At 48.6% G+C, this 17888-nt stretch overlaps 1 protein-coding gene across 1 annotated transcript; it reads right to left on the bottom strand.

Moving 5' to 3' along the window:
- Positions 1–11169: 11169 nt before the first annotated feature.
- Positions 11170–17194, bottom strand: LOC138811381 (mRNA decay activator protein ZFP36L1). Its single transcript, XM_069999116.1, has 2 exons — positions 16565–17194; positions 11170–14055 (listed from the first exon to the last, which is right to left on the bottom strand). Exons 1-2 carry the CDS (start codon positions 16619–16621, stop codon positions 13096–13098), a joined length of 1017 nt encoding a protein of 338 aa, XP_069855217.1. The 5' UTR covers positions 16622–17194; the 3' UTR covers positions 11170–13095.
- Positions 17195–17888: the final 694 nt, after the last annotated feature.

Raw genomic sequence — 17888 nt, forward strand, 5'->3', positions numbered from 1 at the left:
TTCTGATTCCTATTTGTCTGAAATAGTAGAAAAACACTAGTTTTGATTGTCTACAAAATCACAAGATGCCAAAGGGCTTGGGCATGTGGTAGATTTTTTTGGCTATGTGTTCCTCTTCCTGAATCTACCCATCTAAACCTGCTCCCATCCAGGAGTAGACATTTTGCCTTAAATCTGGCATGGCCACATAATTTACTTTGGCCAATAGAATGTGATATAAGTGATGTGCAAGCTCTTAACCCTGCCTTCCAGAGCTCTGGCCAGCCAGTGCTCGTTCTCTTAGAATGCTCCAGATAACAAGGCCCCAGCTGTCCGGCTAGAGGGGGAAAGATTAGGCAAAACCACCCAGGCCATCTTAAACCAGCCGCCCAGACCACCTGCTGGCTGAACACACAAACACGGTGAAGCCCAGCTCAGATCAGAACCACCCAGCTAAGCCCATTTCAAACGGTCCACCCACCAAATTGAAAGCTAAATAAATGGTTATTTTAAACCCTGACTTTGGGAGTATTCAGAAGTTAACTGATACAGAGCAAGTGCAGCTCCTCTGCAGAGTCCCCTGGTTGTTCCTGATGTGGGCCTCTGTAGACAGAAGTGGGCTGAAGATACAGTTGGTCCCGCCCCCCACCCTGCCCCATTTAATGCTATTTACTCAGAGCTTGTTGCATGCCAAGCCTTGCTTTGTGCTGCTAAGGCATTCAACACACACACACACACACACACACACACACACACACACACACACACACACACACACACACACACACACATCATCCCAAGGCCACAGACTTCAGACTTCTATTGTACAGCCTCATGGCACAAAGGTCCCAATGCAAGCATGGCATTTGGAGTCAGGTAGGATTACATTTAAATCCTGCATCTGCTCTCCAGTAACTGTGTGATCAAGGACATGTTAACTAACATCTCTGTACTTGTACAAAGCCCAAGAGAGTTAATATATGGCACAAGCCCTTAATATGTCCATCTCAGCTACGGGGACTATCCTAAAGGTGAGGCTATGTTATATATCCTGACATGTCACTCACAAACCACAGGTACAGAAGCCCATCAGGGGATGAATGAGTGAGGCTGGTGGACTAAATACCTTTCACCATAGCTAGTCTTGATATATGCATAAGCCCATAAGCTTTTTCCTGTTGCCCCTTTTTAAGAATATACAACCCTCTTTTGCTCTTATTTTAATTTTGACAGATATGAATACATGAAAATGTTCCTTGGGCTGGGAAGGTGGCTTAGTGGTAGATACTTGCCTAACATGCATGAAGCCCTGGGTTTGATTCCTCAGTACCACCTAAACAGAAAAGGCTGGAAGTGGTGCTGTAGTTCAAGTGGTAGAGTGCTAGCCTTGAGCAAAAAGAAGTTCAGGGACAGTGCTCAGGTCCTGAGTTCAAGCCCTAGGACTGGCAAAAAAAAAAAAAAGTTCCTCTACCATTCAGTAGTGTAATATACAGAAGTATATTGGGGAGCAGTGAGGACTAAGGAAAAATGGAGAGCACAAGCCTCATCTTCATGGAGGCAGATACTAGCCAAGCATAGTTAGGCCCTGCACTTGGGAGGCTGAAGTGAGAGGATAGAAGTTGAAGGCCAGTCTAAGCTACATAGTGAGAGTCTGTCTCAAAAAAAAAAAAAAATAGATCCATATGGCTCATGTTAAAAGGGAACCCCAAAGCCTCTGTGTCAGGATGTTCTGATATTTTTCATGAGATTCCAGAAAGCTGAATTAATATTTTAAAACTTTTTAAAAGAAACTCTTGATATTTAAAGCTTGGTCCAAAATATTTAGAAATGCTCTGGGGAGCACATTTTGACGAGTCTGAGGAATGGTTCCAAGGGCAATGACCCTGAGACCTCTTCATCCCTCCCTCTACTTCTCTCTAGGTATTAGCCTGGAAGTCATTCACATTCAATGGCTTGAGTCTTTGTGGGCCTGGGCAGTAAGAGGATTCCTCTGACATCTCCAGAGCCAAGCCAATGTGGGGGTGTACACACTGCTCTCTGCATAGGCGCTGAACAGCCATCCCAGGCTCCTTGGCACCAGGTAGACCAGCTAGTGAGAAGGGCCTCATAAGCAGAACTGTCCTCTAATTATTCACTTCCAAGTTAATCTTTGATTAACTGGTGGTTTCATTCAATTGTGTTTGGCTTCCCCAACTAAAATGCAAAATCTGTATGAATGAGGATCACATTTTATACCTTTAAGAACCATAATCACATCTCCTACATCTGTTGGACCCAATACTTAACTATGTGTTGTATGGAGTACATTGGGATACCACCTAAGGTTACAGAGGGGAAAACCCCCTCCTGCAGAAAGAAGAATATGCACTTAGCAACAAAACTTATTTATCAATGAACAACAGCCATCTCTGTCTCCCATGTCAGCATGCACCAACCACATCATGCAATTCTGCAACAAGCATTGTCTTAATGTTGTCATGAAGAGTAGCTTGCTTTGAGTTTCTCACCAAAAACCTGGAATCATCCAAGCTATTTTCTAGAGGGGCCAGAGAGAAGAAAGGAAATATGACATGACTCCATTTATAAAGAATATTTTAAGTTATATAATATACTCCACCCTCCATATGGTGGAGTTCTATATCCTTAGATTCAACCATGTATGGATTTTTTTTAAAGTTAAATCTACATTGAACACAGACCCTATTTTCATTAAGCCTAAAGCAATAACCTGTAGTAACTATTTGCCAGCATGACATTGCATTAGGTATTATGGGTAATATAGAGATGAGTTCCAGTATATAGGAAGATATATGGGGGTCAAGTATAAAAAATGTGCTACTTTATTCTTTTTTTGGGGGGGGGGTCCGGGCGTGGGGTCTGAACTCTGGGCCTGGGCGCTGTCCCTCAGCTCTTCTGCTCAAGGCTAGCGCTCTACCACTTGAGCCACAGCGCCACTTCTGGCTTTTTTCTTTTTGCTTATGTGGTGCTGAGGAATCGAACCCAGGGCCTCAGGCATACAAGGCAAGTGCTCTACCACTGAGCCACCTTCCCAGCCCCTGTGCTACTTTATTCTTACTTAATATTTTTTGTGTGTGTGCTAGTCCCGGGGCTTGAATTCAGGGCCTGTCCCTTGCTTCCTTGCTCAAGGCTGATGCTCTATCACTTGAGCCACAGCTCCAGTTCTAGCTTTTGGGTGATTAATTAGAGATAAGAGTCTAATAGACTTTCCTTCCCTAGCTGGTTTCAAAACATAATCCTCAGATCTCAGCTTCCCAAGTAGCTAGAATTACAAGTGTGAGCCATCCACTCCTAGCTTGTGCTATTTTAAACAAGAGACTTGGATATCTGCAGAGTTTGGGGTCCACATAAGGGCCTGGAAACAATCTCCTGATGGTTCTGGGGGGGCTGACAATATTAATAGCTTTGGTGTGGCTACAGTAGATCAGGGGAAAATAATCCTTGTCAATTTATGCCTGCGTTGGAAAAAAAAATCTGTATTAACTGATGATATAGAATCTACCGGTAGACCTAATAATTTGTTATGCCAAACACAGTCATTCATTTGTATTTGCATTTACTTGTTGTTCCCAAAGCTACTTTTCTTTCTGTTTTAATAGGCCTAGAACCCCTATTAAACAGAGTTGAACAAGCAAGTTTGAGAAGGGAGGAAGGAGTGTAAACACAGCATTCTTGAACCACAAGGTATTCCAGCTAGAAGAGACTGCAAGATAACGAAGTCTAAATCACCTTTTACAGATGAAGCAATCTAGACCCAGAAAGATTGAGTGACTCATTCAAGGACAGAAGCCAGTGAGAAGCCACAGGCCTGATTCCTCCCGTTGACTCCACTACTTATTAACCTTGAAACACTACAACTTCCTCACACATCCACCAAGGCTTCTTCAGGGCCGAATTCCTTGGATTAGAGAATGCTGGGCTCTTAGAAACTAAGAAGTCTAGGCCAAGGGCACGATGGAGCCAATGCTGTGTTTGTTAAAAGTACGGTAAGTGTTACTGGTTACCACACTAGAGGTAGAATGGCAAACAAGAGCCTGGTTATAGTCACCTTCCATTCTGGTGAGATGATGACAGATAAATGAAGAATTTAAGTGAACTTTCAGAGTGACAGGTATTAAAATATTAAGTGTGGTATGATACAGTATAAGGAAGAGGAGCTGCTTGAATAGGGTATTGGGAACACTGGGGTGGGGGCCCGGAGCACACCTAACTTGTTTCACCAGCTAAGACTCTCCATGTTCAACTTGTCATAAAGGTTTGAACAAAGCCCAGGTTGACTTCTCTGGGTCTTACACCCTCTGTAAACCCATTCTGAGTGTCAGAGAAATGGGAATATTCAAATTCAAAGCACAGTTCTAAAATAGGGTGTGGGTTTTTTTGTTGTTGTTTTTGTTTTGCTTTATCTGTCAAAGGGCTTGAACTGTGGGCCTGGGCACTGTGCCTGAGCTCTTTTGCTCAAGGTTAGCACTCTATCACTTTGAGCCACAGCACCACTTCCAGTTTCTTGGTGGTTAATTGGAGATAAGAGTCTCACTTTTCTGTCCAGACTGGCTTTGAATCATGATTCTCAGATCTCAGCCTCCTGAGATTACAGAATTACAAGTGTGAGTCACCAGCACCTGGCAAGGTGTGTATTATTAAAAACAGTATGCTTCAGGGTTTTCAATTAAAACAGTGTGTGTCTGGGAACACAGAACAAGCCCCAAGATGACTTACATAATCTTCAATCTACAGTTCATAAACATGATTCAAACCTCCACTTCAAAGGACGTTCATTCAGCCAACAACTTCTAGAGTCCCAGACCCATCTGTGTGAGTCACCCGACCTCACTACCAGAACACACCAACTCCCTTCCGCCTATAACTCGTCAGGGTTTTACAACATCCACACTGCTGGCTCCCCATCGTTTTGAACAGCAGAGGAAACTTGGCATTTCCAAAGAGGAAAATCTGGGCATTTTGCTTTCTAAGATATTCATGGAATCATGGAAGAACTCCGTTGGCTCAACCCCAGTATTCCACAGACAAGGAAATGGAAGCCTGGGAATAGGAAATGACCATCTAGGACCAACAGTAAGGGACTGAGACAAGATGGAGCTCCCCCAGCCTCCAAGCCAGGCTGCTCAGTAATCACTCCAACTATAGCCTCCAGACTTGCCTTTATGTGGGGGTGGATGTGGGTGCAGACTCCAATCCACCATGCATATTTATAAAGCGAAAGCCGACATCCTACCTTTATCTGTAGACCCGTACCCTAGAAATCTCACCATAACAGTGACCACATGCCAAAGGAAATTCCCCCCCTTCACACACACACAAACACACACACACACACACACACTTGGGTTTAGCTTGCTTTGTTTGAATCTCAAGTGTCAGCCTCTGGGCAGGAAGAGGCAGGTCCTGTCCCAACCCAAGCAAAGTTGCTCAGTGCTGAGAGAAGGAGAGGTCAAGGGTCACATCAAAGCCAAGAAGCTTTCAGCTTTCATCTGAGTCCAGGTAAAGGCCAGGCTGACCAACTGCCTGGCTTTGCTCATGCATCCAAGTGCTCTGATCAGAGCAGTGACATGCTTAATAATGAAGGAAGAAAGAGACCTGAGGAAAAGGCCTTCCTGGACCGGTGCTGGAGCCCTATTCTTCCACTCCCAGCTGGGAGTTATGGGGGATCCCTGAAGCAATGGCTGTGGTGGGAGGGAGGCTCCTCCATCCTAGTTACTTGCTGCTGGCTAGAGCTCAGAGAACCCATGGTTTCTCTTCTCTGACTACACTACAGGAATAGGCTCTCCCTTGAGTGAAGGAGACTGGGGTAGTACAATGTAATAAATAACAAGGGACTCTCACAGAAGAGACCAAAAGCCAGAGCAACAACTTCAGCAGTGCCTTCCAGAACAAGCCCACCGGCTGTGACGATAGGACTCCCACACAGGCGGCAGCTATTTGAAGGGAATCAGCTGGATCCTTTTAGATTCTCACATTGCCTTCAGCTTCCATCAGGCAAGCCAGCACCACCCTGAGAGAGAAAATAGAGTTCCCTCTGCCATGGGATCACTCACTGAGGCAGGGGACTTGATTTTCAGTTGGCTGCTGCTATACACTGCCAGTGAATCCACATCATGTTTTGGGTTCCTACAGCTTCTACTTGCTACCCAACCCCTGAGCTACAGAGAAGGTGATGGAGATAGAGAAACCTTAGGGAAGGAGCAGTTGGACTGAGTCACCAGGGAAAGAGTGATGCTATTTGACATGTCTCCTCTACCAAGTGGGGAAATTGGAGTCAGACAGTCCTGGGTTCCAGCTAGACATGTATACAGGTGTGCAAGTGAGAATATGAATCATCCCAAGCCTGGCTTTCCCCATCTGTGAAATGGGGCTCGTACTAATCCATTCGGACAGGTAGTATCTGATGTGACCACATGCCAGAAGGCTGAGCCCAGCACCTGGCTTGCACGGTCAGTCTCCACAGAGCTAGCTCCTGTTACTTCGGTGTTGTAAATTTTAAAGAATCACCTATAATAATATGTAGCACGTGTGAGCTGGAGGCAGGAGGCCTAGATGACAGTTGTGACAGAAAACATCTCCAGAGGAAGGTGCTGGAATTCTGTGGCCTGCAAGCTGCTTGCACTCTCAACACAACTTCTGTCTAAGGGCTTTTCATTTCCCAAAGTCCTTCCTCTTCTTTCAACCTCTCCTTTCTCTGTCCCGCAGTGTAGGCCAGGAAAGCATGCTTCCTGTGTCTCTTTAGCGGAGGACAACAAGTCTCCCAGACCTTAGAGAACTCACCCCAAGCCACACACTTTGCATGTAGCTGAACAGGGACCCAACTCCAGGACTGCCTGGTGAGACAAGGTATAAAATTGAAGGAGGTACTCTCTGGCCCAGCCCTGAGAGAGATCACCTGATATGTTGTCTTGCTGTCTACACCCAAGCCTTGGGTCCTTCCATGAGCACTGAGGCTAAATCTTGTGACAAATTGCACAAAGCAGTAAGTCCTGGGAGAGCCACCCCAGGGTCTTAGGGTGACTGGGTGGACTCACTGAGCTGGGCATCCTTCTGCCGAGATCCAGGGAGTTACCTAACTCAAGTAAAGAGTACATTTCTTTTTGGGCAATGTCACCCCTTTCCTCTCTCTGACTCTCCCAGTTTTTCCCTCCCATCTCTGCTAAACTTAGCTTTTGTATACCTGTTTGCTGAGGGGTCAGGACAGCCTAATGCAAGCTATACAGGGATTCAGATCCCACTACCCAGCCAAATCACGGGGTATGATGGTACTCACCTGGAATGTACTCAAGAGACAGAGGCAGTAGAATCAAGAGTTTCAGGTTAGCTTAGGCTACATAGCAAGTTCCAGGTAAGACTGAACCACAGAGCAAGGCCCTGTCCTAAAAAACAAACTAAACTAAACTAAAATACAAAGGCAAAGATAAGTGTACTAACATCATCTGGTTTGCTATTACTATAGCCAAAATTCATGATGTCTCTATCATGAACCAGATACTGAACTTTCTTTTTTCCTTTTCTCAGGCATGTTATTTAACATTTATATCAACTCAAGAGTTTTAGGTGGGTTCATTGTTTTTTGGGGGGAATAGCTTAAAGTCCCCAAGTCTTCAGTGCATTGCTCAATCAATTTTTCATATATATTCCATCTGGTCATCAAACCTGCATTACAGATCAGTTTTAACTAGTTATGAACTTCGTAAGTGCTCTTTTTCAGTTGCTTTATTTCACTCGGCTTTGCTTGTAGGATTCATCCATGTTGTTGTGTGATATCACTTGTTCTTTTATGTAGACTTCCATTGTGTGACTGTGCTACATTTTTCTATCTTTTGAATCAAGAATAATAAGCATCATCATCATTGTCATCCTGTTGTGTAAATGAGTAAAACTGGGCTCTAAGCTGCTTACTTATAGTTTACAGTCAGAGTAACCTTGAGTCTGAATGGGGACTTCAACCGAAGTTCCTCTGATTCAGAAGTAGCCCCTTACCCATGGAGTAATGGAGTCAAGAGAAATGAAGTTGGCCCCATGCTGTCATGAGTACAACTGGGAGTCAGGCACATTGGCTTCAGATGGGAGAAAAAACAGCCCTAGGTTTAGCTATTGCCAATATTTGTTTTTTGTTGACCACAAAGCTGATAGCACAGGGACTGCCGTCACTCACAACCCTGTACCTTGAGACTAGGGGATTTTGCAACAAGTGCAAACAGCCTACGCAAAAGGAAGAGGCATCCTTGTGTATTGAGACTCAGTGGCCCGTGGGCAGCCCCTACCCCACCTCCTCAGGGCCTGCTTTCCCACGACAACAACGGTAGCTCAGATCTAACCATTTGGGACTCCTCCAAAGAGCACTGAAGGCCCTCAGGCCAGGGCTCCCTGTAACCCAAGCTTTATACCCAGCCAGAGGTGGAGCTGCCAGTGATGACCTGACTTCAAGACCAGGCCGAGGTGCTGGCGGACTCCCAGCACTCTGAACCCTGCAGGCCTTAGCAGGCCATCTGCAAAGCAGCCAGCGGGGGGAGGGGGGGCAGGGGCTGCTGACCTCCCCACCACCTCACCCCCTGAACTCAGGTAGCATTCCAGTGAGCCCAGCCAGACATGATTAAATGCTTGGCTACGTGCAGAGGTGGGAGACCCCGGGGGACGAAGGGCACAGGGCCAAGTCCTCCCGGGCCCCTGGGCACCCTTTGGTCTGTTGATCATTAACAGAAGCCACCTCATGGCAGGCAGAAAGGGGAAAGTCCAAGGGGGTGGCCTGCTCCCCCACCCCCCAGGACCCTCCTTCGAACTCACCAGTGCAGGGCTTCATGGGACATGAGATCATGATCCTCAGGGAGGGTGTGTACACATTCACCCAATCCACTGCTGCCTCTCAAACTTCTGGAGCTAACCCTGGTGGATTTACATTACCATATGCCAAGGACCATGACCTGTGTCTCCAGCCTCTGACACTCTATAGAACAGCGGTGAGATGCCAACATGTTAACTCCGCAGCCTGGGATCAAGTCCTGATATTTTCTTACCATGTGACAAACTAAAGAATTACCCTGAACTCCAGTGTGTCCATATGTGAAATGAGGACTATATGGAATTTTCCTGATGGGGTCATTGTGAGCACACCAAGTTCTTAAAAGACTGCCTGGTGTGTAGGAAGAGCCCCACCTGATCCTCATAGCAGCCCCTTGATATAGCTGAAAAGTCTCAGGTTGATCACCCATCCCCGGTGCAAGCTCACGTTAAGAACTGGGACTTGGGCTCTGGTCGAGAGTTCCAACAACCTTATTTCCATCCTTCCTTCTGCCATGGCCCTCCTTCCTCTCCATAACCAAGACACCGAGACCTAAGTGGTGGCCAAACCTATGTTTCGTCTGTCCCATATCCTCCCTTGTACTCAAAAGTTCTTCCTCTCCCCAGAATGCCACTGACCAATGCAGAGGCCAGGAAAAATAGGTTTGCCCAGTAGGCCAAAGTAGCTCATGACTGAGCTGCTCCAACACCCAGGCCATGGGTGCAACGCTAGCAGTCAGAGAGGTCTTGGTCACCCTGGAGAGACCAGGTGGAGGCCGCCAAAGAACAGATGCCCCAGGGTCCTTAGCATGGAAAGGTCTTGTGCCACCTGACGAAATTGGCTGCCAGGAAGATCTGGCCTTTCCCATTACATATCCCTTACCTTCAGCTGCCTCTGTGTGGTTCCTATCCTCCATAACTGTGGAGGAACACAGGCGGCCTCCTGCTAGAAATGGGCTCCACCTCCCTAGGGTCTCTGGTGGCCTAGAGCACATGGCTTCTGCTGAGGACTCCTCCCATCTTTTAATAAGCTGGGGAACTAATGGGCCTGAAAGAAGTCTTCTTTTCCCAAGTAGCTTCCTCTGCCTATTAAGATCTAGATGTTAGGAAAGCAGGCTTTGGGCCTGGGTGGCCTAAACCCAAGCCTATATGAATTCCCCATGTGGACACTAAAGTGGGCTAAAAAGTCAAAGCCTGGGGACAGTCAGCTTCCCAAGTGACAGGGAGCCTCTTCTTGCCTTTGTAACCAACCTGGCCCTGAAGGGCCTGCTGGAATCAATGCCTCTATCTTTGTTATCTAACTCTAGGGACCCATTCCAATGGAGAAATTTCAGGGCTGCCTGACAGGTAAGCTTAGACCCCTCTGCTCTCTATTCACCCCAATTTCACACACACACACACACACACACACACACACACAGAGACAGAGTCATATCCCACTTATCTGACAAGAGGCCTAGATTTACTCTGGTCGCAGGAATGGATGCTTTTTCCTTTCCTGAACCATTAGCCCCCCCCCCCCCCCCCCCCCGAAGTAAGCAATCATCCCTATTTCTCTCTCACATCCAGACCTCCCACAGTATCTACTGACCAGTGGAATACAGTTAGGTATGCAGTCTTGGGGACTGTCTGCTACAGACCGGCTGTGGGAATTCAGCTCAACCCCACAGAATGCAAGGAGTTAAAGAGGAAACTGAGCTTCTAATAGCAGGAGACTGAGATTTTTTACAAAGATCTGCTTGGTCTCTCTTACAGGGGAAAGATCATTTGTGGTTACCTGATACTGGCTAGGGAGATTTCCAAGGGGACTTTTAGAACCTACTTTGCATGGCATCAGAGGTATAATTAGGACTAAGGTGGTGAGAACGATTGCCAACTTCTTGTGTTATGTCAATATTGATGCCCACTTCTACCTAATAGCCCTCTCAACAGGGAAGCATGAATCAAACCCAATCCCTTCATTTCCACTCTGGTCTTTTCCAGGCAAGTGGTTAATGCTTAAGACATGGTTAATGCCTGTGGGAGATACAGGCCTGAAGCATTCAATCCAGGCCTGATTATGTGCTGTCCTCCTCATCACTGGCACCTCAGACGTCACCCAAAGTGAATGAAGGCCTCATGCTGGGTAGGGTAGACTGGACTTCTGAGCTCCCTGGAAAAAGCTGAGACTACATGTAGGGTAAACAACTCTAGACTTCTCCATTTAGCCCAAACCATCAAGCCATCCCCTGAAGCAATGCAGGAGGAAGTACAGGCTCATTGGCAAAACACCTCCGCCCCTGCCTCAGAACCAGCACAAGAGACCAACCCACCCACCTAGCTCAAGACAGAGGACAACCACCAGGCAAGACAAAACCACACCAAGTGAAACCAGCTCCACCACCAGTATTTCTTGAAAAAAAAAAAAAAACGGGGTTTATTGATTTTCTTTAAACTGCAAATAGTCGTTACAAAAAGGTTTTTTTTCTTCTTTTAAATAAGTTCACACAAAGAAAGAGAAATAGAAAGCAACGGTAGTGACCAGCAAGAGGAATAATAATTACATTCATCTTTATGTGTCTGTGTCTGTGTGTGCACGCGTGCACGCGCACCAGTTCTGTTTTATGCTAACATTGGAAACCTCCAAACCTAGAATCCAGAACCTCAAATCTGTGAGCGGAATGTCTTGAGATGGGTACATGGAAGTCAAAAGGTTTTCCTTTTTGTTTTGTTTTTTTTTCCCTTTTAGAAGCTATACATCAAAGGTGGTTTTTTCCTTCTGTGCTGTCATAGAACTTTTACATACATTCTCAGTCCTACTTGTGAAAGGCCTAAAGACAAAGAAAATTTGCAGTCCAACACAAAGGGGGTAATTTCTAAAATAAATAATCCAACAGTTTTTTGCATTTTTTTAAATTAATTTTTCATTTTTTTAAAATAAAATAACCAAAAAAGTGTAAAGTTACAAAAATGTTGTTGAAGAATAATATATTAAAACTGTGGAAAAAAAAGGAAAGACACGTCACAAAATTTTAAGATTAATATGAAGATCATAATTTAACATAAAAGAATATATTCTATGGATTTGTCATCCCGATAAATATGAACAAAATTAACAAAAAAAGCATAGTTTGGCAATAAATACGTTTTGATAAGTTAAATAAGCTTTTTTATATTGATGTGCAGTGACAAGCAAAATTTTTTGCTCTCCAATTTCTGAAAGTTATATGAAGTTTTAAAACCCAGGGAAAAAAAAAAAGCAGGCGTGAGTGCTAAGGGTAGACCTACGGTATTCCAGAGCAAAAACCATTAAAGCTACTTCTACAGGAAATCGTTTTACACAGATATTGTATGTGGAATGAATACCATTAACTGCTCACCCCTTTACATTTTTTTAAGCTTTTCTCTCATTTTTTTTCCATTACGTTTTTCATTAAAAGATGTCACATATGAACTGGGGAACTTTAGCACCAAGATCAAGTCTCTCATAGTCCATATCTAGCTTCCCCTTCTCCCCACTTGTTAAAAAAAAAAATTAAATCACAAAGTCCCACTTAGGTCAAAATAATCTTCATCCTTTTTTTGTGGTTTTTTTTTTTTTTGTTTTTTCCGATCTTCCTTCCTGCAGACCTATACAAATCCAGGCAAGATTAGTCAACAGGGGTTCAAGCTGGAAAAGGTTTTGAATATCAGACAGGTTTCCTAACTCCAGCAAGAACTGGGGGTGGGTGGGGCAACTACTGGGAAGAGGGAGGAAGAAGTGTGCGGGAGACTGAAGGGAAGGTGCATTTGTGTAGCCAGTGGGGGGAGCTGCTGCTTCTGGGTCTCCCCCCCTCCCCCTGGGCAGAGGCTCCGGGAGGCCCACGGGCGCCCCCTGGCGCTAAAGAGGTAATGTAGTCACAGTGACAAAGTTAGATTACAAGGCACTAAGTTGCTTCTGTAAACTGTTACTGCTTTTTCTTTTGTGATTTGGCACTTAAGGCTTAAGCCAGGGGAAAAAATATCAAGGCATCTACTGATGAATATAGGACTTGTCTGTTCTGCGTAGTTAAGTGGGCTATATAAACTGGAGGGAGGGGGGAGGGGAATTCAAGCCAGAATAAACTACTGACAAATTTGACTTGTCCTTATTTTTTTTTTTTTGGGAGGGGGGAATAGATAAGGTAAGGGAGAAGGATGGGTCATTCCAAGGATCTGGGAAGGGGTTGAGCTTAACCTTGTTAATATTAAGGGCTGTGGGGAAGGGGTTGAGGAGGGTCTAGGATGTGGGTACAGCAGGAAGGGGAGTAGAAGGGGCAAGGGGGGGGTCCCTCCCTACCCTGTTTTGTTTTTTTTTTAGTCATCTGAGATGGAAAGTCTGCTGAAAATGGGCAGGCGTCTTGAGTTGTCCAAGGTAGGGGAATCTGAGCCACTGTGGCTGCTGCTGGAGCTGCTCAGGTAGCCCTCCTGGTCCGAGAGAGAATCCTGAGGACTGGGGGGAGAGTCAAACATGTGAGGGGACTCAGACATGGGCCGGAAGAGGAAGGTGGTGGGAGAGCCACCCCCGGGCAGCCCCATGCTAGGGGCAAAGAGACTCGCCAGCTCCTGGCTGGAGAAGGCGAAGGGGTTATTGGTGCCATCGGGCAGAGTGGGTGAGCCCAGGAGGTCATCGGCGCTCAGAATGGGGGGTGGGGTGATGGATGTGGGGCTGTCCAGCAGCCCCGTGGCAGCGGCGGTGGCAGCGGCACTGGGAAACCCAGCAAAGCTAAAGCTATGCTGGAGACGAGGACGGTCAGCGGAGAGGTCCCGGGCCCCGGCCAGGGCACGGCGCTCCTCGGCGTTGTGGATGAAGTGGCAGCGGGGCCCGTAGGGGCAAAAGCCGATGGTATGGAAGGTGCGACACAGCTCGGTCTTGTACTTGGGATGGCGGGTCAGGCTGCGGAGCTCATGGATGCCGTGAGCGAACTGGCACTTGTCTCCATACTTACAGGCGCCGTTTTCTTCGAAGGGGCGGCACAGCTCCGTCTTGTAGCGACTGGAGTTGACCTGGCCGCTTCCGGGCTGCTTCTGAGTGGGCAGCAGCCGCTCACCCCCTTCTGAGAAAGAGCGGTCTCGGAAGCGGCTGTCCCGAGAGCTCAGGGCCGGGGCTGGTTCACCCTTGAGGTTGCTGAGGAGCTGGTTCTGGTGGAACTTGGTGCTGGGCAGGGTGACAGAGTGCCTCCGGGGGAAACCTCCACCAGCAGGGGTGCCCACTGCCTTCCTGTCCAGCAGGCAGCCCCCTGTGCTGGGAGCACTGTAGTTGAGCATCTTGTTACCCTGGGGGAAGAAAAGAGGGGGAAAGGGCTGGTCAATGACAGAGAACATCCACTAGGCCAAAAGAAGCGGTCCCAGGACAGCCCCCTCCCTCCAAAATCAAGAGAGGCCTAGGCTCTCCTCCCAAAGGTATCCGCTGCTCTCTCTGCTTCTCCCCTCCCCACCCCCCAGTGCCAGTCACCTGGGTTGGTTTGAGCCCCACTAAAAAGAAACCACAAAATTCTGGCCTGTGTAACAAATTATTTTCTGCATGCCTTCCACACCATGCTGTACCCTTAAACGTCTATCTTCTGTCCCTAAAGGTACCACTTTCATCTATAAAACCCCAACTTCTTTCCCGCCCAAATACATTCAACTCAGAATATCTCATGCCAGGCAGCCCTCTCCAGATTCCCCTCCCCTTAGCCAAACCCCAAAACAAACAAAAAAACAAAAAAAAAACTGGGTAAACCCCATAGAGAAGACTACACAGGAGCAGACAGACCCTCCTCTTAATCAGACTCTGCTCCGCCGCTGGCCCCCTCCCCCACAATCGGGCCCTGGACTGGCAACTTCCTCCCCTTCAGAAGTGTTCCCTTCCTTTGGCTGCCAGCAAGTTTTCAGACTGCCTGTGCTTTTGCTGGCTAGGGGTGGGGGAAGAGAGGAAGAACTGGCCTGGGGTTGGGGCAGAAGTGTGTGGTACTTGAAAACACAAACACATGGTCCCAGACTCCTGCAAGGGACGCCCAGGGCAGGAATCTCTCCCACCATCCCCCCACCCCCCTTCACTAAGAAGATAGATGCCTTTGCACTTGGTCTCCTGGCTCCAAACAAGAGGCCTGGATAAGGGCACCAGTGTTTAATCTTGAACCAAAGCTGCAGATGAAAAGAGAAAAGCACCAGACCCCACCCCCACCCACCTCCCAGTCAAGGGGGAGGGGGGGCAGCAGGGCTGGGCACAGGCAGGGTTTGTTCCAATGGGACCAGGGTCACCTGCCCAAACTGTACCTATGACTTGGAAAGGGTATGGGTTCAAAATCTGGGAGTTAGTTCCAGGCCCATGTGAGTGTCATTGTGCAAATTCTAGTTAGTCCCTTAGGATCAGCAGCAAGGAATCAGGAACCTGTAAAGCCTGTAACCACAACCACCCCACCGGGCACTGATTACAGGAACCCAGTAGTGGGCCTGTTCTCAACAATGAGGTTCATTAAAAAAAAAAAAGTCCTGCGGGAGGGGGGGGGTGGCAAATGAAAAAGAACAGATCAAAACAGTGAGAAGAGAGAAGACAAGGGCCAGGGAGCCCGGGCAGCCCACGAGGGCTACAGGCACAAGAAGGGAAGGAATCTGAATTCTTCAAACTTTTTGATGTTGCTCTCCAGCTCCTCGGCGTCCCTGCACTGCACCCCAACCCTGCAGCCCTGGGGGCTTTGGCAGCTGCACGGACAGGCGCAGCAAGCTGGGGAAAGAGAGCGACATGACCCGACGTGTTTAAGAGAAGGCAAAAACACTTCGGCAATTAAAAGCAGCCTAGAAGCTTCATCCTTTCAAACGGAGGGGGAGTCAGGGGCGGGCTGAGAAAAAAAAAAAGTTTTTAACAACCGCCAAAGAACTTGGACATTTCAGCCGCACTCCGGATTTTAAACTTTGCGTGTTTTCTGTTGGTGTGGTTTCATCTGGGAAGCTATCCCGCCTTCAAATCCTTGACTGGCCAGGTTCTTTTAAGTTTGGGCAGCATTTCGTCCCTTGTCCCTCAACGGAGGAGTCACAGCACCTCGCAACACAGTCAGGGGAGAGGGGGGTGTTAACCGACTTCCACCCGAAAATCTGCAGCCCGATCTACGCGCTGCCTCCGGCTGGAGTTTAAGCCGCGCTGGGGCGGACACACCAACTAACAAACCCCACGAACAACCGCGCTTTGGGAGATCTTGCTGAACTCCCAACTCTTGGCCTTTCTCTTCCTCGCAGAGATCCCCAACCGCTCCCCCAAAGCAGAGGGGGGAACATCCCCAGTCTTGATCCTTATTTCCTGGCAAAGGGACCCCCCCCAACCAATCCCCAACCCCAACCCCGCAGGCCGGTAGACTCACTTGGACCCTCCCCGGCCGCACCGAGACCCCAGAGCGCTCCAATAAGCCGCACAAAGTAGGGATTAACGAACTCCCCAAATCTTGTCCCAATCCCAGTCATTCCTCTGCTTCTTTTGGGCAGCCCCGTTCTCGTACACTTTGGGGCCCCTCACCCCACCCCCCCAAAAAAAAACCCTGCTTCTCGGATTCTCGTATAACCCTGGCAGGAACTGTGGTAACTCTTAAAGGCAGCAGAAGGCCGGGCCAAATTCCTTCAAACTAAGGAGGGGACACAAGAGGGTGAAAGAAACCCTGCGCCTAGGAACTCCCGCCATCTCCAACTCTGCAACACCCGAACTGGTAGTGTGTTTGGTGTTTTTGTGGTGGTGTTGTTTCTACAGATAGTTTTTTTTTTTTTAAAGCAAAAGACAATCTACTTCGAAAAGCAAACCTCCGCCCCGCTTTACCTTGCATAAAACTTCGCTCAAGTCGAAGATGGTGGCAGACACGAGTGTGGTGGTCATCGTGGGCGCTCGCACGGGACAAGGGCGAGGCTGTGGCGTGGCGTGGAGGTCCCGGTGCGGGGAAGGCGCAGCCTCCGGCTCTCCGGTCAGGAGTCCCACACGCCTGCTCCCGGGGCCCCTCGCCTTTCTGACTCTCCCGGGCTGCGGCGCGCAAAGCCCAATTTATAAGTTTCAGATTTGGTGAACTGCGGGCGGGGAGGCGGGGAGGGAGGGAGGGAAGGAGAGGGGGGAGGGAGGGGAGGGTGGAAGGAGGAGGAGGAGCTTTAAAGTTATTTAAATGAGGAAGAGGAGGGAAAAAAAGTTGATTGACACCGAGGTTGAATCAGCCATGCGGTCAGGCGGGGAGGCGGGAGGGTGGGGTGGCGAGGGGGTAGGGGGGAAAGGGGCGGGCAGAAGGGGGGAGGGCGGGGACGAAACTTTCAAGAGGAAGAAGGGGGAGGGGAGACGAGGGAAGAAGGCGGAAAAAAAAGAAAAAAAGAAAAGAAAAGCACGCGAAGCCGCGCGCGCACAACTTTTTTTTGTTTTTTTTCTCCTTTCCGAAAGAGGAAAAGTTTGGAGATCGCGGGCTGGGCGCCCGGCGCTCGGGGCCGCTCCCTGGGGCCGCGCGGCGGGGCGGGGGAGGGGCGCGCCCCCCTTTGTCGGCCCCGAGCGCCGCTCTGTGACATCATCCATTCCACCCCCCTCGGGGTTCTGGTTGCTGTGTTGTTGGGGTTTTTTTTTCCCCTGTTGTTTTGTTGTTTTTGGTGGGTGTGTTTTTGGTAGGACAGCCAGGCGGGCTCGACTTTCTCTTTTTTGGTACACCGGACCTAAAGCCCCGGCCGTAGTTTCCATCTTAAAACTGTCCCGTCCCGTTCCTCGCCCCCCCCCCACCACCGCCCCCCGCCCTCCGCGCGCCCCTGAAACTTCTCCAAGTGCCTCCCCAACTTTACCTTCCTCTGACTTCTCCAACCGCCCTGGACTCCGCTTCGCCAACCCGGCCGGGCGAGGCGATTGGAAATTTGGAGGGTCCCCCCCCCCAAAAAAAAGTTCAAGTGTAGGGCTTTATAGTTGGGGTTTCTACCCCCGCCCCCTCTCTCCCCAGTGTGTCCGGGGAAGTACGGGGAGGGGAGGGAGGGAGCCTCCGGCGGGGACGAGGGAACTGGGAAAACTTTTCTCCCCGGGGAGGACTCGGGCTGGCGGGGGCGAGGGCCGCAGACTCCGCGCGCAGCACGCGTCCACACTCGGGCCGGCTTGGCTGCGGGGACTCCTGGGGGGGTACCCTCCCCCA

The sequence above is a fragment of the Dipodomys merriami genome, unplaced genomic scaffold, assembly GCF_024711535.1.
Source record: "Dipodomys merriami isolate MVZ:Mamm:240054 unplaced genomic scaffold, mDipMer1.0.p SCAF_521, whole genome shotgun sequence".
Taxonomy (NCBI): Eukaryota; Metazoa; Chordata; class Mammalia; order Rodentia; family Heteromyidae; genus Dipodomys; species Dipodomys merriami.